At 44.8% G+C, this 25,641-nt stretch overlaps 1 protein-coding gene across 1 annotated transcript; it reads right to left on the minus strand.

The window, feature by feature from the left end:
• Positions 1–1,997: 1,997 nt before the first annotated feature.
• UCP1 (uncoupling protein 1) lies at positions 1,998–14,882 on the minus strand. Its single transcript, XM_054485944.1, has 6 exons — positions 14,524–14,882; positions 13,719–13,917; positions 9,280–9,480; positions 9,077–9,178; positions 4,772–4,952; positions 1,998–2,592 (listed from the first exon to the last, which is right to left on the minus strand). The coding sequence occupies exons 1-6, from the start codon at positions 14,647–14,649 to the stop codon at positions 2,478–2,480; spliced, it is 924 nt and encodes a 307-aa protein (XP_054341919.1). The 5' UTR covers positions 14,650–14,882; the 3' UTR covers positions 1,998–2,477.
• Positions 14,883–25,641: the final 10,759 nt, after the last annotated feature.

Genomic DNA, 25,641 nt, shown 5'->3' on the forward strand with positions numbered 1-25,641 from the left:
TCTTGGTCAAGGGGACCCCAGAGAAACCCTCAAAACTGAATTCCTGGCCATGATAGAATGGAAGGTCAGACACGCTTTGTTATACTCCCTCCGCTGGATGGTTTAGACACAAATGACCAGCATGAATGTTAAAATAGAGATCACAGACTGAGGGAACAGACACTTCGTGGCAATATTCTCTGTAGCATTGTAGTCTTCTCCATAGTGATATGACACATCTTTTGTTATATTTATTCCCAGGTACTATTTTAAAATGCTGTTACACATTTTTACAGCTTTATTTTCTAACTTCCTTTTGCTGGTATGTAGAAATATAGGTATCTAGTCTTTTAAATATTGATTTTATTAGCCACTTTGCCAAACTCTTATTATGTACGCCAATTCTTTTGGATTTTCTGTGTACACACTCATATCACTTGTGAGCTATAAGATGCCAAATTATAAACAGGATCTAAGGCCATGCTAGGCAGGATTAAGTCACGCACTCCTACACTTAAAGAATAAACTATGTTCTAACTGCCACAAGATTTTTCTTTTTCTTGAGCAGCTAAACAAACACTGGCCTTGAGTGTCTGAAGCAACTGCAGCTTCACCAAGTGTTGACTGACTCCATCCCATTTTCCACCAGCCATAACTACAATTTTAACTGGACAAGAGGATTTTAGTAGCTTTCTCCTGATAAGAGACCAACCACCATGGACTGGCTCTGGCCTGTTTACAGAAATGGTGTATTGTGTGCCTTCGTGTCACTGCTTCACCTTTTCATGTATAGGGCCTAACTGTAATACATTTAAATGTTAAGCCTCCATCCCAAGGTGTAACATGCATGCATCAAGACTGCCTTCATGAATATTCATGAATCCACCTGTAGCCTGTTGAATACGTATACTTGGCCAACCCATTCAATTTAAATTTCTATCTTATTCTTCCTTCCCTAGAAGTGCCTGCCTCTGGTCTTTGCTGGAGGATATGCTTTCCAGCCTGCAGAATGACCACCTTGTAGGCTATAACCCTTTGTAAGAAATAAAGTATCCTTTCCAAATGCATGAAGACCCTGTGATTTTTTAGTTAACCATAGTAAGCAAAACACTACTGTGTATTAGTAGAGTTTGATCCCTCAGCGGTATTCCACCTGACAGTTGAGGGAACTGAGATATTTGTACACCAACTACTACCAGTTATTGGTGGTTAAGGGCTGCACTGGGGCTGTGTTATTTTCCCTGCTGCTCTTCTAGAATGCCATGCACAGGTGAGTAAAGCTGGCTCTGGTGGCCGGAGACCCTAAAAAGGGAAGATGCTGACATGACAATAGGAAGTCAGGCCAGCAAGCACTAAAGAGCAAAATGGTATGTGTGGGACACGGAAGACATCTGCTACAAGACACTTTTGTGGGTGATGAATGGGGAAGACATACATGAGGATGAGGTGAGAATCCCCGATAGTAAATGTAATGTGGAGTTGATTAAAACAGAACTAGAATGATGTCTGGCAGCCTGTAACCTTCCTGCTCATCCAAGCTGCCAATCCTTGTATTTGGCTTAAAATCAGGCTGGGCTTTGTCTTACAAACTTCTTTTAATATCTGTTTTACTGTTTCCTTATCTCTCCTGCATGCAGTTTGTAGGCATTAAAAAGGTTACTACAGGTGCTAATGATGAATTTGAATTTGGCTTTGCTGAAAGATTCCATGAAGATTCATTTTCATCTCAGTAGGAATCTCAAACTGTTCCTCTGTCTTCCAGAAGTACCCTCCAGCTCTAAAATTATGCTAGCACAGATACCAGGACTCTAGTAACAATCCTGCCAAAATGAATATAGTGTCTTACATGAGAAGTTGTTAAAGATGTCATCAAATCTGGACTCTAAACATTAAAAATCTAATAACATTCAGAGTAGGTTCATGCCTATGATTCTAAAGTCCTGCACTTGCTATTGGGCAGTATTGTATTCTAGGTGAACTTGACTCTTACACCCAGGTATAGATCTCAAAAGGCAAACTTTAAAAGGTATTAACAATGCTTTATTGAATATATTAACTGACAACTGTGGTTAATAAATAAAAACTAATATTTTTAATAACTTCATTTTTAAGTATTTATAAATATAAACTGCATTTCACTCAGTTTCTTTTCCACCAGTTGGAATTGTAATTAAAACATGTTAAAGTTCTTCACATTCATTCACACAATTGCACTCCAGAAATGGTCAAATGCAGTAGCTTATCTGCATTACATTTGCCAGGGTATATGCTGAATGTTTTGCTTTCCCCTTCTTAAGACACTGAGAAAAAAAAAGTTATATGAAATAGGCATTAATTTTCCTCTTTTTTATATAAAAAAGTCCAAAATTCTCTGCCAAAATTCCCTGCCAAAATTCCTTTATCTTTTTAGGTTAAAGTAAGTGAATAAGTTTTGTTTGTTTTTATGATCCAGTCAGCAAGATTCCCACTGGTATGGTACATCATTTTCTTGAAGCTGATTATGTGGCACAGTCCATAGTCTGCCTTGACTTTGACAGTTCTCGTTTCAGTTGTTCAAAGCACACAAACATAATGACGTTCCAGGATCCGAGTCGCAAGAAGGAAGGTACCAACCTAGAAAAGTGCATGTCATCATTCGATTAGTCTGTTTGATATTCTTTTTTTTTATTTTTAATTTTTGAGATGAGGCTTCACCCTGTCACCCGGGCTGGAATGCAGTAGTGTAATCATAGCTCACTGCAACCTCGAGCTCCTGGGCTTAAGTGATCCTCCCACCTCAGCCTCCCGGAGTAACTGGGACTAGAGACTGCACCACCACACTCAGCCTGAAATTCTTAAAGTGATTATAGCAGGTTATGCTTCTCACTTTGCCACTCCTCAAGTGAAGATGCTTAAAAGTACCTATTCTTCATCTTTCCCTCCTCTGCTGAAAATAAATTTTCCTCTAGATGTCCTGTATTACTTCAAAACAACACAGCCCTGATGATCACATCTATACAAATCCACGAATATCCTTCACTCCCAAAACATGTCTTCTCTTCTCTGATATAAACTTTTTCAAAACATCTCTCCTTTTTTGAGGGAAGGGGGAATTTTTGCTTGTTTTGCTTTGCTTTCTGAATGGGAGGTAGGAAACTATTAGAAGGGGGAAGGAAGAAGAGAAACCAAAGAAGTATTGAGTAGAGTCAAAAAATCAGTGCTGTCTCAATCTTGACAATTCTTGTCCTTAGAATTGTTAAATGTTTAAATGGTTTTTATTGTTTAACCTATAAAAAACACGCCTCTGCCCTAATTTTTTTCCTTCAAGTCTCTTAACATGTTTCTCTTCACTTCCCAATGTGGGGCATTTTATCGCAAAAAAAACCCCATAAAATTACATTTCAGTAACACTACTGAACATACACATTGTGTGTAACCATCACTTCTATCCATTTCTAGAACCTTTTTGTCACCCCAAAAAGAAACTCTCTACCCATTAAATAGCTCCCCATTTTTTCCTACCTCCAGCCCCTGGTAATTTCTATTCTTTCTGTCTCTATGAATTTGACTACTCTAGGTACCTCAATTAAGTGTAATCATACAGTATTTGTCCTTTTTTGTCTGTCTTATTTCACTTAGCATAACGTTTTCAAGGTTCATCCATGTTGTAGTATTTCTCTCCCTAAAGGTTTTTAAATTTGAAAAAAATAAAATTATTAAATGGTTAATGGTTTAATAACTGGTATATCCATTTTAATTTTATAATTAACTTCATTTGTATTAATGTATCATAAGTACAGATTATGATAAGTTGGAACTTTTTATAAAATGTGTATGATGCATTCATGCTTAATTTATAAAGCTTGAGGAATGGCCTTACAGTTTAAAAAGGTAATAGAATTTTATTATTTAACCACTAGTGTAATCCTTGTGGAATATATTGACAGATTACTTAATACTGTATTTTCTTCTCCTTCTCCTTCTTCTTTTTTGAGACAGGGCCTTGCTCTGTCTCCCAGGCTGGAGTGCAATGGCACAATCATAGCTCCCTGAAACCTTGAACTCCTGGGCTCAGGAGATCCTCTTGCCTCAGCTTCCCAAGTAGAGGGGATCATCAGTGCGTGCCACCACACTCAGCTAATTTTTTAATTTTTTGTTGAGACAGGGTCTCGCTTTGTTGCCCAGTCTGGGCTCAAGTGATCCTCCTGCCTCCATCTCCCAAAGTGCTGGGATTACAGGTGCGAGCCACCACACCGAGCCCATACTATATTTTCTTAGGAAGGTAGTTTCCAATACAACATTGCATTATGGAAATGTGTAATCTATTACACAACACTTGTTTCTAGGTGAGTGTAATAATCACCCAAATCAAATACTTTTCTGCATCACTTTTCTAGATTGGTTGTGATGTCTTATCTCTAGTTTTACAGTGTTAAAACTTGAGTCCATCAAATTAAATCAAATCAAATCTTGTTCTCTCATAGCTCTCTATTATGATTTCCCTCTACTTTATAACTTTCTTGCCCAGAGAAGGCAAAATACTGTCTGCATTTCCAATGACTGGGACCAATGGAAAAGGCACTGGTCTTGAATGAGCCTTTGATCAAAGTTGAAAAAATTTGAATATCATGGCTTTTTACTTTCTGGCACAGTGGAATTGGTGGATTGGAGAAATCTGTGGCAAGGAAAAGTCAATACTAAGTATATGAATATACTAAGGTTTGTAAGCTAAATGTCAGTTGCTTGACATGAGAGTGTCCCAAAGCACACAGACAGCCAGAACACATTACAGATACACAAGATCGTATCTTACCCCTTGAAGAAAGCCGTTGGTCCTTCGTTAGTGAACATTTTCATTGCACAGTTGGGCACACTTTTGTACTGTCCTGGTGGAGAATTAATAAATCTGGTTTTTACTACATCCACCGGGGAGGACATAGCTGTTGCCCAAAATCCAGCGATAAGAGCCGACACCAAGTGGCAGGGGACGTCATCTAAAATGGATCGATGAAACAGGTCAACATCAGACTTTTGGGGGCTTGCAATTTAGTTATCTGTCATATCTTTATAAACCTGTTGATAACAGTAGGTCAATGAAGTTGTCTTATAAATAAATAAAATAAAATAAGAAAGGTATTGCACTAGAAAAGAAGGTAAAGAGTAAATGGCTTAATAGATTGTTAACACTTTAGGAAAATAACCTGTTAGTTTCCTCTGTGCCCTTAAGGCCTGTAATAATGCCTAATATATGAGCATGTAATATTTTTTATTGAAATAAGGGAAATTTTAATGTGTCTAGAGGTTGTTACAATATTATTATTTTTTTTTCTTTTCTTTTTTTTTTTTTTTTGAGACAAAGTCTTACTCTGTTGCCCAGGCTGGAGTGCAATGGCACGATCTCAGCTCACTGCAACCTCTGCCTCCCAGGTTCCAGTGATTCTCCCACCTCAGCCTCCTGAGTAACTGGGACTACAGGTGTGCACCACCATGCCTGAATAATTTTTTGTATTATTATTTTTTTTTTCGGCTTAAAACAACAATTTATTATTATCCCCTTCAGCACTGTGAGTCAACCGGGATCAGCTGGGAAGCTTCTATTTAGAGTCTTTCATGTGGTTGCAGTCTGAAGGTGGCTGAAATCGGAGTCATCTGAAGGCTCAACTTGGCTGTATATCAAAGATAATTTCTTTGCTCACATGTCTGTCTCCACAGCTGGTGCTGGCCGTGTGCCTCTGTCCAGGTAGCCTCTCCACATGGCTGGTTTGGTTTCCACACGGCATGTCTGTCATCAATGGTAGATGGCTTCTCCCAGAAGCTGCAACCTCAGAAGCCATGCAGTCTCTTCTGTTGCATTCGTCCATCTCAGCACTTGTTCCAAACTGGGGTCTTCTCATGTTTCTCAACCTCTTCTCCATCTTGCTCCCATTGAAACTCGACTCTGCTGGGTTCTTGCTCTCCCAGACAGGGCGGCCGGGCAGAGGCGCTCCTCACTTCCCAGACGGGGGGGCCGGGCAGAGACGCTCCTCACTTCCTCCCAGATGGGGTGGCGGCCGGGCAGAGGCGCTCCTCACCTCCCAGACAGGGCGGCCGGGCAGAGGCGCTCCTCACTTCCCAGACTAGGCGGCCGGGCAGAGGCGCTCCTCACCTCCCAGACGGGGTGGCCGGGCAGAGGCGCTCCTCACTTCCCAGACGGTGTGGCAGCTGGGCAGAGGCGCTCCTCACTTCCCAGATGGGGCAGCCAGGCAGAGGCGCTCCTCACTTCCTCCCAGACGGGGTGGCGGCCGGGCAGAGGGGCTCCTCACCTCCCAGACGGGGGGGCCAGGCAGAGGCGCTCCTCACCTCCCAGACGGGGTGGCCGGGCAGAGGTGCTCCTCACTTCCCATACGGGATGGCGGCCGGGCAGAGGCGCTCCTCACTTCCCAGATGGGGCAGCCGGGCAGAGGCGCTCCTCACTTCCTCCCAGCCGGGCTGGCGGCCAGGCAGAGGCAGGCGCTCCTCACCTCCCAGACGGGGCGGCCGGGCAGAGGTGCTCCTCATCTCCCAGATGGGGCAGCCGGGCAGAGGTGCTCCTCACTTCCTCCCAGACGGGGTGGCGGCCGGGCAGAGGCACTCCTCACCTCCCAGACGGGGCGGTCGGGCAGAGGCGCTCCTCACCTCCCAGACGGGGCGGCCGGGCAGAGGCGCTCCTCACCTCCCAGACGGGGCGGCCGGGCAGAGGCGCTCCTCACCTCCCAGACGGGGCGGCCGGGCAGAGGCGCTCCTCACCTCCCAGACGGGGCGGCCGGGCAGAGGCGCTCCTCACCTCCCAGACGGGGCGGCCGGGCAGAGGTGCTCCTCACCTCCCAGACGGGGTGGCCGGGCAGAGGCGCTCCTCACCTCCCAGACAGGGCAGCCGGGCAGAGGTGCTCCTCACTTCCTCCCAGACGGGGTGGCGGCCGGGCAGAGGCACTCCTCACCTCCCAGACGGGGCGGCCGGGCAGAGGTGCTTCTCACTTCCTCCCAGACGGGGTGGCAGCCGGGCAGAGGCACTCCTCACCTCCCAGACGGGGCGGCCGGGCAGAGGCGCTCCTCACTTCCCAGACGGGGCGGCCGGACAGAGGCGCTCCTCACCTCCCAGACGGGGCGGCCGGGCAGAGGCGCTCCTCACTTCCCAGATGGGGCAGCCGGGCAGAGGCACTCCTCACTTCCTCCCAGACGGGGTGGCAGCCAGGCAGAGGCGCTCCTCACCTCCCAGACGGGGCGGCCGGGCAGAGGCACTCCTCACCTCCCAGACGGTGTGGCGGCCGGGCAGAGGCACTCCTCACCTCCCAGACGGGGCAGCCGGGCAGAGGTGCTCCTCACTTCCTCCCAGACGGTGTGGCGGCCGGGCAGAGGCACTCCTCACCTCCCAGACGGGGCAGCCGGGCAGAGGCGCTCCTCACTTCCTCCCAGATGGGGTGGCAGCCGGGCAGAGGCACTCCTCACCTCCCAGACGGGGTGGCCGGGCAGAGGCGCTCCTCACTTCCTAGACGGGGCGGCCGGGCAGAGGCGCTCCTCATTTCCCATACGCGGTGGCGGCCGGGCAGAGGCGCTCCTCACTTCTCAGATGGGGCAGCCGGGCAGAGGCACTCCTCACTTCCCAGACGGGGCGGCCGGACAGAGGCGCTCCTCACCTCCCAGACGGGGGGGCCGGGCAGAGGCGCTCCTCACTTCCCAGATGGGGCAGCCGGGCAGAGGCGCTCCTCACTTCCTCCCAGACGGGGTGGCAGCCAGGCAGAGGTGCTCCTCACTTCCTCCCAGACGTTGGGCGACTGGGCAGAGGCGCTCCTCACTTCCCAGACGTTGTGCGACTGGGCAGAGGTGCTCCTCACTTCCCAGACGTTGGGCGACTGGGCAGAGGCGCTCCTCACTTCCCAGATGGGGCAGCCGGGCAGAGGCGCTCCTCACATCCCAGACGATGGGCGGCCGGGCAGAGACATTCCTCACTTCCTATATGGGATGGCGGTCGGGCAGAGGCGCTCCTCACTTCCCAGATGGGGCCGCCGGGCAGAGGGGCTCCTCACATCCTAGACGATGGGTGGCCAGGCAGAGACGCTCCTCACTTCCTGGACGGGGTGGCGGCGGGGCAGAGGCTGTAATCTTAGCACTTTAAGAGGCCAAGGCAGGAGGCTGGGAGGTGGAGGTTGTAGCGAGCCGAGATCACGCCACTGCACTCCAGCCTGAGCACCATTGAGCATTGAGTGAGCGAGACTCCGTCTGCAATCCCAGCACCTCAGGAGGCAGAGGCGGGCAGATCACTCGAGGCCAGGAGCTGGAGACCACCCCGGTCAACACGGGGAAACCCTGTCTCCACCAAAAATACAAAAACCATTCAGGCGTGGCGGCGCACGCCTGCAATCCCAGGCACTCGGCAGGCCGAGGCAGGAGAATCACAGGAGCCCGAGGCAGGGAGGTTGCAGCGAGCCGAGATCACGGCAGTACAGTCCAGCTTCGGCAACAGAGGGAGACCGAAAAAAGAAGGAGACGGAGACCGAAGAAAGGAGGGAGGGGGAGGCGGAGGGGGAGGGGAGGCGGAGGGGGAGGGGAGGGGGAGGGGGAGGGGGAGGGGAGGGGGAGGGGGAGGGGGAGGGGAGGCGGAGGGGGAGGGGAGGCGGAGGGGGAGGGGGAGGGGAGGGGGAGGGGGAGGGGAGGGGGAGGGGAGGGGAGGGGGAGGGAGGAGAATTATTTTTAAGAACCTATCTTATGGTATTACTTTTTGGATGAGACCACTGATAAGCTCCTTGTATAACAAGATCTGTTGGATACAGTGCAGAATGGACTTACCTCCTGAATTCTGCTGTATAAAGAATAAGATTCTAACAAAAGTCCCATATATTAGTATTAAATGAGAGTAATGCTGACATAAGATGAAACTGCTTGTTATTCTTGTTGCAAAATATTTTTGTTGTGGCAAAACTTCTTAAGCTTAATATTTTGGTCTTTTCCTGCTTCTCACAAAGTTATATATGGTTCAAAATTACTTAATTTTTAAAAAGAGAAAACTATTAGAGTTAAGAGATTGAGTATAAGGTGGCTGCAGAAGCTCCAAGATGAAATTCTAAAGGTGCAGACCTGTTTGTTATATGAAATGGGAAGTTACCTGCTAATATGTTGTTTTTCACAAAGGCCTCCTTCATTAGATCATATGTTACTAGCTCTGTACAATTGATGATGACACTTCTCATCAGATTGGGAGTAGTCCCTGGGGGGAAAAAAAAATGTTTACTAACTCTACTTTACAATAAGTTGCTGGTTGTATGTATGTGATTTGGTGGTTATAAAACCCACTTTGAAGTTAGTTACCTTTCCAAAGACCCGTCAAGCCTTCGGTTGTTGCTATTATTCTGTACGCGTTATAAGTCCCCGTGTAGCGAGGTTTGATACCGTGGAGATGGCTCTGTGCTTGAAGTCTGACTTTCACGACCTCTGTGGGTTGCCCAATGAATACTGCCACTCCTCCAGTCGTTAGACCAGCTAAGATCTTGCTTCCTAAACTAGGTGTTGCTATCCAGAGAGAAAAAAAATTATTAAGAAAAAAATTAAAGACCTAGAATGCATGCATGTCTTTTTAATTTTCAGTGGTTCATATTTTTGTTTTTTTTTTTTTTTTTGAGATGGAGTCTTGTTCTGTTATCTAGGCTAGAGTGCAGTGGTGCAATCTTGGCTCACTGCAACCTCCGCCTCCCGGGTTCAAGCAATTCTCCTGCCTCAGCCTCCCAAGTAGCTGGGATTATAGGCATGTGCCACCACAGTCTGCTAATTTTTGTATTTTTAGTAGAGACAGGGTTTCACTATATTGGCCAGGCTGGTCTTGAACTCTTGACCTCAGGTGATCCACCTGCCTCGGCCTCCCAAAGTGCTAGGATTACTGGTATGAGCCACCACACCTGGCCCATATTTTTGTATTCTTACAACTTTTCTACTTCTCTAATGCCTGTTCATGTGTTGATCATGTACTAAATGTGTATCAACTCAGAGTAAGGCTAGAAAACTTCAGGTGTTTAAAATTTTTAAAAAATGAAGACTTTCAAGGAACAAGAAAACACAATGCTTATCTTCACAGTGGCCTGATTCTTTCCTGTATTCAGCTTGGTTCTTTCCTATATTTAGCCCTCTTTTCAGTATTATCCGACTGTGAGGAGGCACCTGTCACCAATGAGGCTTGATCTTTCTCCCACGAATGATAATGTTAATTATGGGACTTGGTGGCCCTAGAAGCAGCCCAGTGGACAAACTGCACCAAAATGGGCCATCAAGTAGTGTTAGGCTACGACATGTGAAGGGAACAAAAATAAGGCAGGAGAGAAGAAAGTGATTTTTGTCTTAAAATTTTGAAAAAATTAGCTTATGTTGCCAAGACAGATACCATTAAATACAGATAGTCTTGAAGTCCAATATTCATTTCTATCATTAAGTAAACATAAAATTAAGGTTCAGCAACATTTACTCAGCAAAGACGTTCTCAGTCATTATAATTCTGTTTCCTAATCTGTCAAATAGGGATAATAATATCTACCTCCTACAGTTGTGTGAGTTAAATAATATTGATAAAGAGCTTACACTGTCTAGCACAAAGAAAATCCACAAAACCAGCGGCAATTTTTAAATCACTATCATGATTGTACTCTTCTCATCATGCTTTAGCAGGAGCTGGGCATATGATTGACAGCTGTCTTTTAAGTGGCAATATCATATGATTACAAATGACTTCACTTTTAGCTCACATTTGTAATGCACTGCACTACAACGTAGTGTATCTTGATGTACTCATCCTATCCTCCAATCGCCAACTTTCAAATCCCTCTCTTCACTTCCCAGTCAAGCTTCCTGGAAAAGAGGCTGTGTTTTTTTTTCAAGAACTAAAAGAAATTTATTTACAAAATATATTGTTTGTCTTTACTTCTCAGAGCCCATTTCTTCCTCAGTCCCCTACAATATAGCTTATACCCCACTACTCTGCTGAAGATGTTTTTACTAGAAAAATCAGTGAGCCTTCTATCCGTTATGTACAATGATCACTTTTCAGTCCTTTCCACACTCTCTGCTGTTTGACCCTACTGATAGTCCCTGCTGTGACTTCCTGGAATCTAGCCCAGACTTTTCTCCTAAACTCATGTGCCATTACCTGTTGACATGGCCTAAACCAAATTTCTTGTCTTCCCCCTAAGATGGCTTCTATACATCCTCTGTCAATAAAGGGTATCTTTAAACAGAAACTTGGAAGTCATCTCATATTTCTACCTGTCCCTTATGCCTTATCTCTGTTTGTTCACCAAGTCAATTCAATCATACTTTCTCAATCTTTCTGATTGACATCTCTTTTTCCCTATTGCCAGTGTTTTAGGGCATACCCTGATCATTTCTTGCTTTCTAACTTACCTCTTTCTTATTCCTTTTACATATATACTCTATCTGCTGCCAAAGTGATCTTTTGAAAATGTAAATTGTTTATGCCACTCAGTTGCTTAACATTTTTACGATGACTTCCCACCACTGTAAGGATAAAATCCAAACTCCTTAGCACCACCTGCAAGGCCTTCTGTGGTCTGGCTCCCTCCTGCCTCTGTGTTCACCCCTCCTTCCTCACCAACATGTCCTCCCTGTGCTATGTTCACTCTACTCCTCACTGAGTCTTTGTACATGAACTTCACTCTACTTGGAAGGTCCTTTCTCACCCCTTTGCCTGGAGTACTCCTGCTGGCCCTTCCAGAATTGATCCAGACATTAACTCTTCAGGAAAATCTCACGGACCTTGCCTCCATGGCTAGGTTAAGTAGTTCTGTTTAACATGGCCACCGTCTTGTAATTACACTTAGTCATGTGCTGCATATGTGATGGTGGTCCCATAAGATTAGAACAGAGCTGAAAAATTCCTATCACCTAGTGACATCCCAGCCACCATAAGGTTGCAGTGTAATGCATTACCTTTTCTATTTTTAGGTACACAAACACTTAACTTTATGTAACAATTGCCTGTAGTATTCAATACCAACATGCTGCACAGGTTTGTAGCCTAGGAGCAATAGATTATACCATATAGCCTAGGTGTGGCTATGCCATCTAGGTTTGTGTAAGTGCCCTCGGTGATGTTCATTCAACAACCAATTTGCCTCCTGACTCATTTCTGAGAATGTATCCCCATCGTTAAGCGAAGTAGGACTGTATTGTAATACAGCATGTGTCATGGAATACAGTCATCTATTCACTTCTCCCCATACACCCCATACTCTCAACTGTAAGCTCTGTCTAGAGACACATCTGCCATCTAAACATCTAACATAGTTACTGGCACATGGCAGTTCAATAAAGCCTACTAAATAAACTGAATCTATATAACATAGAACACTGCCAACATATATCCTATTAATTTGGTGCCCAAAGTCCACAACAATTGGTAGAACAGTCAATCTGTGAAGAAAACCACCTGAACGGGCAGCTTTACCTCCTTTGTGTTTCCTCTCTTGCTACATCTATAAATACCAAAATGCAGTTTTGATCTAGTAACATCCAGATTTTATCTTCACTTTGAAAGTACTTGTGTGGATAAGTATAACTTGCACATTTGTATAGACAATATTTATAAATTATCCCATAAAGTTATAGTATTGAAGGTTACTCACAGCAGAAATGATGAAATCTACAAGGTGGATTTCACTTAATGTGTTCATTTTGCCATCAGCACATCTCTCTGGCTTGTCTACTCCACATGAAAGTGCCTCTGATGTTGATTAGCTGTGTGATTTTGTGCATGTTACTTAACTGCCCTGATATTCGGCTAACACTGTTTACTCACAGCATTGTTGTGCGGTTTGAATGATGGGCAGAATCATATGAGAAGTGCAGAAGGCAGGAGAGAACAGGGTTAGGAGCCTGGAGTCCGAGGCCAGACTGCCTGTATTTGAACCCTGGCTCTGCCCCCTCCCAGCTGTGTGACCTTGGGCAAGTGATGAATCTGCTCTGTGTTCAGTTTTCCCATGTGCCAAGGGATAATGATACTAGTACCCTTCCAGTTGTCATGTATCTGAAGCACTTAGAACAGTGTCTGGTTCATAGTAAGCCCTCAAATAAATGCTAGCTAAAGTGACAGGAATTCTTAGAGTGCATTGGCACTCAGGAAATATGTTTCCTTTTCTTTTTCCCCTAAACAAACTCCCTACAGCATTCATCCACTTTTTCTGCTCTGGTCTCCCCTGGACCTTATGAGGAACCTCTTAAAAGGAAATATGTCTTTTCCTGTCCTTTCAACTCTCTTCACAAAGTCTGGCTTTCTTTGCTTCAAACAGAAGGTTTTGAACTTTGTTGCTTACACAAATGAAGAGGGAAGCTTGTGGAAAGACACTCTGGTCTCTAGCCTGAGGATTCAGACTCAGAGGACCATGGTAGTCCTCGTTTGGATTTCTGACAAGCTCCATAGATGTTTCTGATATACTTCCCTGTTTGGAGAACTTTAAGTTAAACATTTTTCTGTAGCCCACCCATATTCTCCAGATGCAGATCCAAATTGGGCACAAAACTTCCATGACTGGGTGACTTTTACAAGTATAAATCTGCATCTAAAAAATAGATTTTGCATACTTTTTTCTTTCTATGAACAATGAGCTAATATTTGGGGAAGGGAAAGTTCAAGTATGAATGTTTTCTCGCCAATTTGTTATGAAAACCACTCCTCTCTGTGTTACATTTTTTGGAACAGAGCGGAGCCCAAGGCTTTTCTGCCCCTCCCAGGAACGCTCAAGGCTTACTTTCTTTCCCTGCGGTGAGGAACTCCTGGACCGTGTCATAGAGGCCGATCCTGAGAGAGGCGGAGCTGATTTGTCTCTGAAGCCCCGCAGGCAGCCCGCTGTAGAGTTTCATCCGCCCTTCTGTTTTTGCCAGAGTGGTGATTGTTCCCAGGACACCTTTATATCTAATAGCACTGGACGTCGGGCATTCACCTTGGACCTGGAAATAAGAAAGGTGCAGATCAGAAGGGAGCGAAATTGAGTTCACTCTTAAGCCAAGATTTCCCCCTGTGTTCCTATTTTCCGTTTCTTTTCTCAGCAACATCCCTCTTCCATCCACCTCCCTCTACCCCGTGTGTGTGTGTGCGTGTGTGTGTGTTAGCGCACGCGCAGATGGGGGGAGGCTGGCTACAATGCACATTTTGAATATCACCCTCCCCAGGAACTCTCCAGAACCCCTAGGGCAGTAGGATAGGACAGAACCCCCGAAGAATCAAAGAAAGGAAAAAGCACCTGACTAGTAAACTCAGGAGAGGCCAATATTCTCAGCTCTTAGAATACTAAGTGCACCCTAAATTTTGGGAGAATTTGGTAGTAGTCACGGTCAACCCATTCTCTGTGGCCCTGGTGGTTCTTCAGCTAATCCCAGAAAAAGTTCCAGTTTCCCATCCTAAAGCACCAGCCCCGGGACAAGGCCAGACTGCTTTGGAAGGCCACCTACCCTATCTAGAAACAGTGGTTACACCAAAGCAGAGAATAAATGGAATGCACTCAACAGCGTCCCCTCTGCCCTGAGACCCCTTGTCATACCCCTCTGCCTGGCTACCTGGAGCCGGACTTTGGCCGTGTCCAGCGGGAAGGTGATCACGTCTGCGAAGCACGCCGCTATTCCAGCTGAGAAAAGCTGGACCCCCAGGGTCGGGTGTACGTCCGAGGCTGTCAGGCCCCCCATCTTCACTCAGAGACTGGAGATGCAGAGGAAAAGGGCTCAAGCCCCCGAAGGTGGAGGAAGTTCCTTTCCCTTGCTCTTCACGCCTGTCCGCCGGGCAGCAAACCCGATTTCTGTTTTTTGAACCGATCGCCGGGCAGCGGCGGTGCAGAGGCGGCGGCTGCAGACGGAGCGCGGCGTTGGGGGCCGAGTCCCCGCGTCCCCTCCTCCCTACCCTCGCGCCAGCGGGACCCTCTGCGTTCCGGTCTTCCGCTGGGACTTATATAGCTGGGCCGCTCCCGGGCTGTGCCGCGCGAGGTCTCAGAAGACCCGGGCGTGGGACCTGCCGGGGGCGTGTCCGGGAGCACCGGGTCCCTCCCATTCCCATCCTCGCCCGGTGCCTCGGGAGCCCTGCTTCGCTCCCCGAAAGCCTTGGCCCGCCCGCTGGTTGTCTGCGCCCCGCACACCGCGCGTCGGAGGGAGGGCGCGCCGCGGCGGTCGGCGCGCCGCGGCGGTCAGCACCCGCGCCCCCGCACGTGCCTCACCTTCGGTCACCCTTTGGCTGCACACCCTTGGCTGGGGCTTTCAGAAACTAGCACGATATCAGAGCCTTGGTAAAAGGTCCTGCCGAGCTGGGGCTGTCCCAGAAGAAAGAGCGGGGCACTATCCCGTTCTTCCGACTCCCCAGACATCTTGCAGGCACCTTGCGGGCTTCTCTGCTTCCCTTTCCTCTCCTTTAAACTTCTCATCCTCCTTCCTCCGGATTCCTTCTCTTCCCACTACCAAATTCAGACTTGGAAGAATCCCACGCAGGAACCAAGAACACTCTGAACTTGTCAAATAAAGCGTTTCGTTTCATCGCTTTTTGAGAGACGATGTCAAACGAGACAATAGACACACTAGAAAGCAAATAGTACATTGCTAAAGCACTATACAAAATGAGATACCACTTGTTGTCTTCTAATTACATTTCTTAGAGGGTGCAGTGGAAAGGACAGGGCAGGTTGCTTGGCTCCAGGTGCAGCTCTCCAGCTTACCAACTCTGTGAACCAGGGAAAGTCATCTGTACTCCAGCTTTTATTTTCAACAGTGTAAAATGTGGTTCCAGAGCTAGCCCAGGTCTGAAATCTCCCTGCTAACTTACCTATAATGATGTAATATGTGTTGGTTGTGTGGCCTTTCTTGTTCAATCTTTGTGCAAATTTTATTTTCAATGTTTATTCTTATGAAAACTTAAGAAAACAAAGAACTTTAAAAAAAACAGTGGGAAATAACGGGAAACAGGAGAGAGAGGGAAATGGACAAGGTCAGGTCCCAGCTTCCAGAACCTTTCAAATAAGCCAAAGATCCATTTGATATTACCAGAATCCACATCCAGCTATCTAGGGCCTCTGATACTCAACCCTGACTTAAGCCCCCCAAAAGAGTCAGTGGAAGTCAGAGTCATCTTCTCCAGGAGCAGGAGAAATAAGACATGAATAAAGAATAATCTCCAAACCCTCTATAAGTAAAGGTTGTGTACTGTGCAAGAAGCCAGTCCTAAGGCACTTCCAAGGGAGGTCAGGCTTGCGGAGCTTCCCTGAAAAAGGCAATGTTGACCTGACGGGTAGCCTCTGAAAAAAAAAAAAAAAGAAAGAAAGGAGAAGGAGCCAGCGAGGTTTCTCCTCTGCAAACACTTGTTGAAATAAAGATCAACTGAGGCAAATAAGTGGCATGCATACAGGCAAAGATGTTGGGGAAAGCAAGTCGCGTATATAGAATACATTCTGTTGGCCTGACTGACTGGGAAATTGGGTGATGGGGAAGAAAGAGAGAGGTAGGGCAAGAAGTTGGTGAGGGATGAGGCTGTAGAAGCCAAATGAGAAGCAGAGCCTGCAAATCCATCATGAGTGTAGATTCATGTTATCACCTGTGTAGTGCTTTACCGACTATGAAGTGCTCTCACATAAATGTCACATTTAATCTGATAGACAATACAGCTTTATGAATGATTAGATGTGGAGTCAAAGATTACTCTATGTTTAAGAACATGGGTTGCAAGCTCAGTGATGGTACCAACTGATTGTCATGAGGCAGTTGGTAAGGGGGGTGATTTTAGGGGTAAGAAGATTAAACCAATTTTTAAAGTCTTAGAATTATTTGGAGAGAATACTGTTGATATCTAGATAGAGAGCTTAGGAAGCTGCATCTAACAAGCTAAAAGAGCAAGAAATAGAGCTGGGAGGTGTTTGGTAGTCATGATATGGGTGCACTGAAAGGGGCATGCTTTACACGGGAAAATGGGGCTAGTCCAATAGGACTAGGAAAAGAGTTCAAGGGCCAAACCACAGGGGGACCCAGACCCAGAGTTATAGTCTGGAAAGAATGGCTTTGTCAAAGGTAGAGTGAGAACAAGAAACAGTAACATATCCAGTGATAGAACTGGTATTTAAGAATATGATTAAAGAAAGACTGGGTCTGACCAGTGTCAAGTTTAGAAAAAATGTCAAGAGGACAAAAACAAAGAAAAACCTACCGGATTTGACTCTAACATTGTTGGTGATCTTAGGGAGTACAACTATCATGGAGTTGTTAGATTGTGAGGCTGATGGCTAAGCAGTGGTTAAGAATGTTGGTATAGTATCACTAAAGTGTACAAGATGAGACCTTATTTCTTGCTGACTCAAGTGAACCTCTGCTATCAACAGGTTAATTCCCAGTCCTCACCCCAAAGCTACTCATGAATCTTTCTCAGTGGTTCTATCTGTAGTGGTTTTAAAACATAATTGCAAATCCATCACATTCCTCCCATCAAAAGATGAGGATCCATATCTGGCAGGCTTATGAATGCTTTGACCAATAGAATAATACAGAACTGATGCCATGTGGCTTCTGAGACCAGATTATAAAAGTCCTTGTATCTTCTGCTTTATTCACTGAAATATTTGCTCTTGGAGCCCTGGGCCGGCATGTAAGAAAGCAAACTTCTCTGAGGCTGTCATGCTGGAGAGGCCGCACATCGTCATCCCTCTTTACCAAGGCACCAGGCACCAGAGTATAGCTATCTTGGACCCTCCAGGTAAGCATACCTGACAGTTGAATACCACCAAGTGATCTCCAATGATGTCAGTAAAGCAGAAGAATCGCCTAGCTGAGCCTAGTCTAAATTCCTGATCCATAAAATTGTGAGATATAATAAAATAATTATTGTATTAAGGTAGCAAAAGATAACTGTAACAGCACCTTTACTTGTTTGAGCAGTTGGGAGGGGCATGCATTCTCTCTTTGCCCCATCCTACTTTCACAATGAGGAAGGAGTTCAAGGCAGTGGGTGGGTAAAGAGTTTTGGATTTGGACTATAAGAAGAAGCCACAATACATTTGTAAAGAAGAAGCAAGGTAAATTAAAATTGTCTTTTTTTCCCCATAAGGTACATGTTTGCAAAAAAATAGAAAGGAGAAGGAGCCAGCGAGGTTTCTTCTCTGCAAACACTTGTTGAAATAAAGATCAACTGAGGCAAATAAGTGGCATGCATACAGGCAAAGATGTTGGGGAAAGCAAGTCTCGTATATAGAATGCATTCTGTTGGCCTAACTGACTGGGAAATTGGGTGATGGGGAAGAAAGAGAGAGGTAGGGCAAGAAGTTGGTGAGGGATGAGGCTGTAGAAGCCAAATGAGAAAGCAGAGCCTGCAAATCCATCATGAGTGTAGATTCATATTATCACCTGTGTAGTGCTTTACAGACTACGAAGTGCTCTCACATAAATGTCACATTTAATCTGATAGACAATACAGCTTTTTAAAGCCAGAGTATGACAAACTGGAGGAGAAAGTGAGAGGAAAACTATGAGAAGGGAAGGAAATGCGAGAAATAACTAAATCTATTAGAAATAAGAAAGGTTGTTATCCAAAACAGGTAAGCATAGGTAGAGAGAGAGGACCTGTGACAGGATAAAGGGGCTGCCTTATTTAAGCCTGGAAGGAAGAACGACAGTATAAGCTTCCAGGATATTAATATCAGGCTAACATGGACAGTTAAGAGCCTTTGCCAGAAGATAGTATGACTGTAGTTCAATGGTGACTGAGCACCTGGGATGTGCTAGACACAATAGTGACTTCTAAGGGTCACAGGAGAAGCTGACGTCAAAAACTTCACACAAGGAGACCCTGAGAGGTCACAGAAGTTCAAGATTCTGAAAATGGTTCTGGATTCCAAGGAGCAGGCTGGCTTCACCACTTCTGACAGGCTCTGGGAAGTAGGAGAAAGTTTGCCTCAGGTTGGAGAGAGCAGTAGGGGAGAGGGTGGTATCCCCAAAGGGTCAGATTTCTACTCTTCTGGAACAAAGAAGAAGCAGAGAGGTAAAGAATAGGTCAGTGTGAGCAAGGGCAACTGACCCTTTATGACGTAGTAGCAAAGGAGTGGCAGCAAGTTCTGAATGTAACAAATTCTCCTTTCGTTTTTAAAAATGTAGAACACATTAACAAATGCACTTGCTCAAACTGTGGTCAATCAGAAATCTCTGCACAAAATGTCTTCCTATTAAAGAAAAATCATACAGTGTTTTGCATTTGAATAGTGTTCTATACTTTCCCATAATTCTCTCATTAGCCACCACTGGGAAATACCCTGTTATAGTTATACAGATAAATGTGCAAATGACAGAAGAATCAATTTATAAAAGAAGAAATACAAACTTTTAAAATGGGAGAGAGGATATATTTATTATTACTAATAAAAAAAGCATATACTTCACCTAATAAATTAATACTTTGTCACTACGAAAGTTATAATTACTATAACATTTATATATACTATACATTTACATTTAATATTATAAATATTAATAAATTATGAATGTTATATTATAAATTATGAATTTTATAATGTAATAACCATAATATCAATACTATATTAATGATGGCATTATACATTGACACAATTTTTTTGGAAAACAATTTGGCAGTATACACTGAACCAAGAGAATGTCTATTTTTTTCTTTTCTTTTTCTTTTTTTTTTTTTGAAACAGAGTCTAGCTGTGTCACCCAGGCTGGAGTACAGTGGCACAATCTCAGCTCACTGCAACCTCCACCTCCCGGGTTCAAGAGATTCTTGTGCCTTAGCCTCCCGAGTAGCTGGGAGTACAGGCATGTGCCACTATGCCTGGCTAGTTTTGGTATTTTTAGTAGAGATGGGGTTTCGCTGTGTTGGCCCAGGCTGATCTCAAACTCCTGGCCTCAAGTGATCCGCCTGCCTCTGCCTCCCAAAGTGCTGGGATTACAGGCATGAACCATCACACCCAGCCAGAATGTCTATATCCACTTCTGGTAATTCCACTTTCGGATTTTTACCCTAAAATAATTAACTAAAATATGAAAGAGTCATATGTAGGCTAATGCTTATGATAGCTTAATATTTATAACAGCAAATTAGTGAGAATGCCAACCTCAGCTTGGCATCTAGATGTGGGATTGTCTGAGAGCTGTACAGAATAGTGGTGCTCAAGTGTCTACCATTAGGAACTGATATACAACAGAGAAAGGGGAGTGCGCTTAGGAATAGAGAAAAAGTAGAAAGAGGACAGGATTGGGTTTTCTTGATCCAGCCCAATACAAAGAGACAAAGACTATCAAACTTTGCGTTAAGGAGAAAATATTCCATTTCTATGCTGATTAAAGTGGTATAGCATGGTGATTAAGAGACCAGGAGGCCCACGTTCGAATTCTCACTAAGATACTAACTGACTGGGTAAGCATGGCCAAATTACTTAACTTCTCTGAACTTCAGATTATTTACATATGTGATGAATATTCCTGCATCATGAGCCTATTCTTATTAATAAATCACTCTTTATGCTAAGCACCTGATGTACCTAATCCTCATAACTCAATGAAAGATTTATTCATGTCATGTATTTAACAAATATATAGCATTGAACAAGTGCCAGACACTATAATATTTTAAGCATTTTACAAAACTTAACACAGTTAGTCCTCATTGCAGCCTTTGGAGGCATATATTATTGTTATTCCCACTTCACGGATGAGGAAACTCAGAGGCTCAGAGAAGTTAAATAACTTCTCCTAGGTCACGGAACCAGTAAATGGTACACTGAGGATCTGCCTGACCCCCTAACTCTCAACTACTACGTGATACCCCAACTGCCTTCCCAATACATTCGTGACATGATACTTTCCTATGATTTGAAGACACACAATGGCTATGTATCCTTATATATTTTTTCAATAAGTCATATCAAAAGTTAAAATATCACGTGCAACATATATCTTTTACTTGATTTGTATATATTACTAAGGAACTTAATTAACAAAGACAAAATAAACATTGCAATACTTTCGGTTTAAAAAAGCACTTTTTTTCATCTTCAGTAGAACCTGGTAGAAGAGATAGGAAAAGTGACCTACGAAATTTAGAAAAATGAGGTGTATGGGGATTGAAGCCCCGTGGAAGGACCAGAGAGTGAAAAGGAGAAAATGACTTACCGAACAGGACATTACTGTTCTCAGATACTTAAAGGCATAGCCAGTGGACAGGGGTAGATTTGTTCTGTACATAGTTAAGCAAAAGAATTAGTGCCGAAGAGTGGAAACTACAGGTGGGCAAATTCTAGATAAGTGTAAAAATGGTGATTCAGAGATAGAATGTGATGCTATTTGGGGTAATGAGCTCTCTATCAATGCAGGTATTACATTTCAGGCAGTTTTATGTAGTATGCATTCAGAGCATTAGATTTATTGTCAGAAAGATATAGATTTGAGTATGCCATTTGCTATGTGACCTCGGCAACTTCTTTAATCTTTTAAAGCTCCTGTTTTCCTGTCTATAAAATGGGGACAGTAATTATAGTTATAGTGGTATTGTGAAAATGCAATTAAAGAATACTGGTAGAGATCTTAGCATGGTAACTAGAGTGGCACCTGGAAAGGGCATAATAAGTGATAGTTATAATTATATTTTCTATTGATACAGTTTGGATGACCACTTTGTAGGTTGTTGCAGGGAACCAAAAGATTGAACTAAGGGTTTCACTAAAAAACATAAAAAGGCCCTGTACATCCTGAGATCCTACGAGTCCATGATTCTGTGGCCCACACTGGGACAGAGTTTCTATGCAGGGAGGTGTGGCAGGACTGGCTCCTAGATCCCTTTAGGAACAGTCTGAGGGTGAAATGGGGACATTCCAGCTAACAATAAGCCTCAAGGCTCCTGGTATGCCGTGACTATAGGGCCCCTGCACAGATGAGGACATGGCTGCCAGATGAGAGGTCACAGCCCAATGACAGGGCCCTCTCCTTCCATCGTCCCTCTTCTTTCTAATCTCCTGGACAAATGGAAATTGCAGAGTGGTGCGTCCTGCCTGGCAGAAAGGACTTGGTTAAAGGTGAAGAATTGCAGCCCTAGAGTGAATGTGAGGCAGACAGTGGGGGAAGGAGCAAAGATGAACTGAGGTTACATTGGAAGCATTCTTTGTGATGTCTGTGGTCGTCTGCCTATTTCCAGCACTATGTGGAAGCCAGGGGACAAGCCAGGAGGCCTTCTCAGCCAGTGCCCTGACTCTATGAACAAACCCCTGCGGGCCCTCCTGTGGCCGTCTATTGATCATGAGTGTCTGGGAAAGATGAAGCTCCCACACCAGGACAAAGAAGGATTTTATTTCATCTACAGCATGACGGAACAGGGCAAAATACAGAAAAGAAAGCATTACCTTCAACAGTTTTCACTTTGTTGTTTGAGCTATTATACAGTAAGTGAAATGCATTATATGGTGAGCAGGTAATGGGGAACCTCCCGCAGGGAATTCACACATCTGAGCTGCCCAGGGTGCTTCGTCTGAAGGAAAAGCAGAGGGAGAAAACATCTAGGTGTACAAATATATTTGTGTGCCTAAAATTCCATAAAAGCTCACTCTTTTTTTATTTTTTCTTTCTTCTCTCTCTCTATATATTTTTGGATACAGGGTCTTACTCTGTTGCCCAGGCGAGTGCAGTGACACAATCAGGGCTCATGTGTTCAAGCGATCCTCCTGCCTCAATCCCCCAGTGGCTGGGATTATACACACACCACCACGCCCAGCTAATTTTTGTATTTTTAGTAGAGACAAGGTTTTGCCATGTTGCCCAGGCTGATCTTGAACTCCTGGCCTCAAGTGATCTGCCCACCTCTGCCTCCCAAAGTGCTGGGGTTACAGGCGTGAGACATCTGCCTGGCCAAAAGCTCACTCTTTTACATTTACTCATGCAGTTAAAATTATTACTTGGAAACACATATGTGACTTGTTTTAGAATGTCTGAATCTCAGAGACAAAAGAGTAAAGTTTCCTTTCTATTATTTTCCTACGATCTGTAGAATGACCTTATGATCACTCTCTTGGAGGGTTTCTTTGCCCAGCTGAATTTCATAATGAAGTATAGTACTTGGAGTTTAGTTCACCTTAGAAGTCATCCTTTGGCATGATCTCCACCTCATGTTTTTGGGTCTTTGTCCTTTTGAGGTGCACCCTTTGTGTTTAGATCCTTTGCTAGAAACATTCTTATTCAACGTTTCTTGGTAGGTTATGAAGGGGATCAGCCTTTGAGGTATCTATTCACTGGGCAGAGCTGTTTTAACATTCTTGGAGCAATTGTTTATTCAATAAATGTTTAATTCCACACTCATTATTGAGCACCCACTGCATACCCTGGGCTAAAGTCTGGAGAGACTGACACATTGGTAGATGATTATGATATAACATGGCAAATACAATGTTAAAGATGTCTCCAGGTGAATCGGGATCAGACAAGAAGAGTTCCTGGCCCTGGCTGTGGGCATCTGGGGGGCTTCCCAAAGAAGGTGCAAAGGGATCCGAATCTTGAAGAGTGAGAAGGAGTTACCCAGACAAGAGATAATGGCATGGGAAGTGGGAGTGAGGTCATGCCAGACAGATGAGACGGCACAGCCAAGACAAGGAGTCAAGGAACACCATGGTAAGCTTGGATAAACAAAAGCTCATTGGTATTTCTGGACCATAGAAGGCAAGGCAGGGGAAAGCAAAAGATTGGACTTGAGCCTGAGGAGGCTGAGCAAATCCAGAGGCTTTGATCCTCCTATCTCATAAATAATGAGGAGATTTTAAATCTCATTGTGAGGACACCAGCCATATTGGAATAGTGCCCACCCTAATGACCTCATCTTTATACCTGCAACAACCCTGTTCCCAAATGAAGTCACATTCTAAGGTACTGGCAGTTATTACTTCAACATATGAATTTGGGGTGGTGGTGGGGGAGACACAATTCAACCCATAGCAAGTGCCAATGACAAGCTGCACAGGCCTCTTTTGGCAAGACTTGAGTCTGTCACCCTTGGGTTAAGAATGAATAAGCTGGGTGTGGTGGTGCATGCCTATTGTCCCAGTTACATGGGAGGCTGAGGCAGGAGGATCACTTGAGCCCAGGAGTTCTGGACTATAGTGTGCTATGCCAATCGGGTGTCTGCAATAAGTTAGGCACCAAATGGTGAACCCCTGGGAGCATGGGACTACCAGGTTACCTAAGGAGGGATGAATTGGCTCAGATCAGACATGGAGCAGGTAAAAACTGCCCTGCTAATCAGTAGAGGGATCGCACCTGTGCATAGTCACTGCACGCCAGCCTGGGCAGCATAGCAACACCCCACCTCTAAAACACGACAAAAAAAGAATGAATAAAAAAAGAAGCATGGTAACAAATATAACCTCTTTTTTCAGGAGCCAGAGGAAAATTTCAGAAAAATTGTGTAGTGTATTAAAAGTGATGTGAAGAAGACATGATTTTTGAAAAATGGAGCAGAAAGCCCAAAGAGAAATCATGCTTCAAAGAAAATTAAGATAAGATTTAGACAAGTTGAGAAGAAAAGGGGTCTGGAGAGATAAGAAAGAAATGCAGGTAAATCAAAATTTAAATAGCCAAATGGAAACCTGATTTGGGCTTTGGTAGAAGACATAAACAATTTGCAGAGGGCTACTTAGCATTTTGAAATATTACTTTATTCAAAAGTAATACAGTGAGGGTTTTTTCCTCCCTATTTTCCCCCTTTCCCTTTGTCTCATTCACGCAGGTAGTTGGGTTTATGCCTACTGTTTTAGGAGATACGAGATAGGATGGAAAGGTATATTGTCCTGAAAACTCTTTCTTTCTGTGTTTTATTTCCCAAAACCTAAGTCCAGAAAGGGAGAGAGTTCCCAGGTAGGGGTAAAATGGCTTCCAAGAACAGTTTAACCCAGAACAGACATGCCCTGTCCTCTTCCTCCTCCCTGCCCCTAGGTCCCGAGGAAAGAAAGGCAGCTACAGAGTAGTTTCTCCGGCCCTACATGTGGCATGAAAGCAGCAGAGACAGGCTGCTTGAAGAGCCTCTTCCCACCCTTGGCACTGTGCAAGATGCATGGCACGACCCCAGGATGCAGAAAGCATAGGAATAACTAAGAATAAATTTTATGCCAAACCTGCAGAAAGACACTCTGAATCAGAAATGAAGTTGCATTCCTGAACTTGCCATTGTCTTAGAGGGGTTAATGCAATTTAAATCAGTGATTGGAGAACAGACCAGAAAATTTCCCAAACGTGGAGGACACTGAACAAGAAAACTGATTAGAGAAATGATAAATATGAAAAAAAGAACAGTGATCCAATTATAAGATATTGCAAAGCTCAGAACTTGGTAAAAAATCACTTGAACATGCAGGCTTGTTCATGGAGAGATGATGGATCAGAAGCAAGAGCCCAAGAGGCTGGAGACGGCGCACTGCTGCAGGCTTGGAGGGGCCGCTCCAGCCGGCTGGGGGCTCCCCGGACCTGCGCTGGTTGCTGCAGCGGGGCTTCGGCTTGGCTTGAAGGGATCCAGGGCAAGCGCGCGGGCTTCGTGGCATCGCGCGGAGTCCTTCAGCGTCGGCGCCAGCTCCTGCCAAGCATCCTATGCCCGCGCGGTGCAAGACCAGGCGGGCGGCGCTCCCTTCCTGCCTCTATCACCTGCCGGGCAGGTGGGAGAGCAAACACCACCTT

This window comes from Pongo pygmaeus, chromosome 3 (assembly GCF_028885625.2).
Source record: "Pongo pygmaeus isolate AG05252 chromosome 3, NHGRI_mPonPyg2-v2.0_pri, whole genome shotgun sequence".
Classification (NCBI taxonomy): Eukaryota; Metazoa; Chordata; class Mammalia; order Primates; family Hominidae; genus Pongo; species Pongo pygmaeus.

Coding starts and splice junctions, on each gene's coding strand:
- UCP1 (XM_054485944.1), bottom strand. CDS start 14,649: ATGGGGGGCCTGACAGCCTCGGACGTACACCCGACCCTGGGGGTCCAG. Junction 4,953..9,076: donor GAAAAACAACATATTAGCAG/GTAACTTCCCAT, acceptor GATCCATTTTAG/ATGACGTCCCCTGCCACTTG. Junction 2,593..4,771: donor CCAACGGCTTTCTTCAAGGG/GTAAGATACGAT, acceptor GCACTTTTCTAG/GTTGGTACCTTCCTTCTTGC.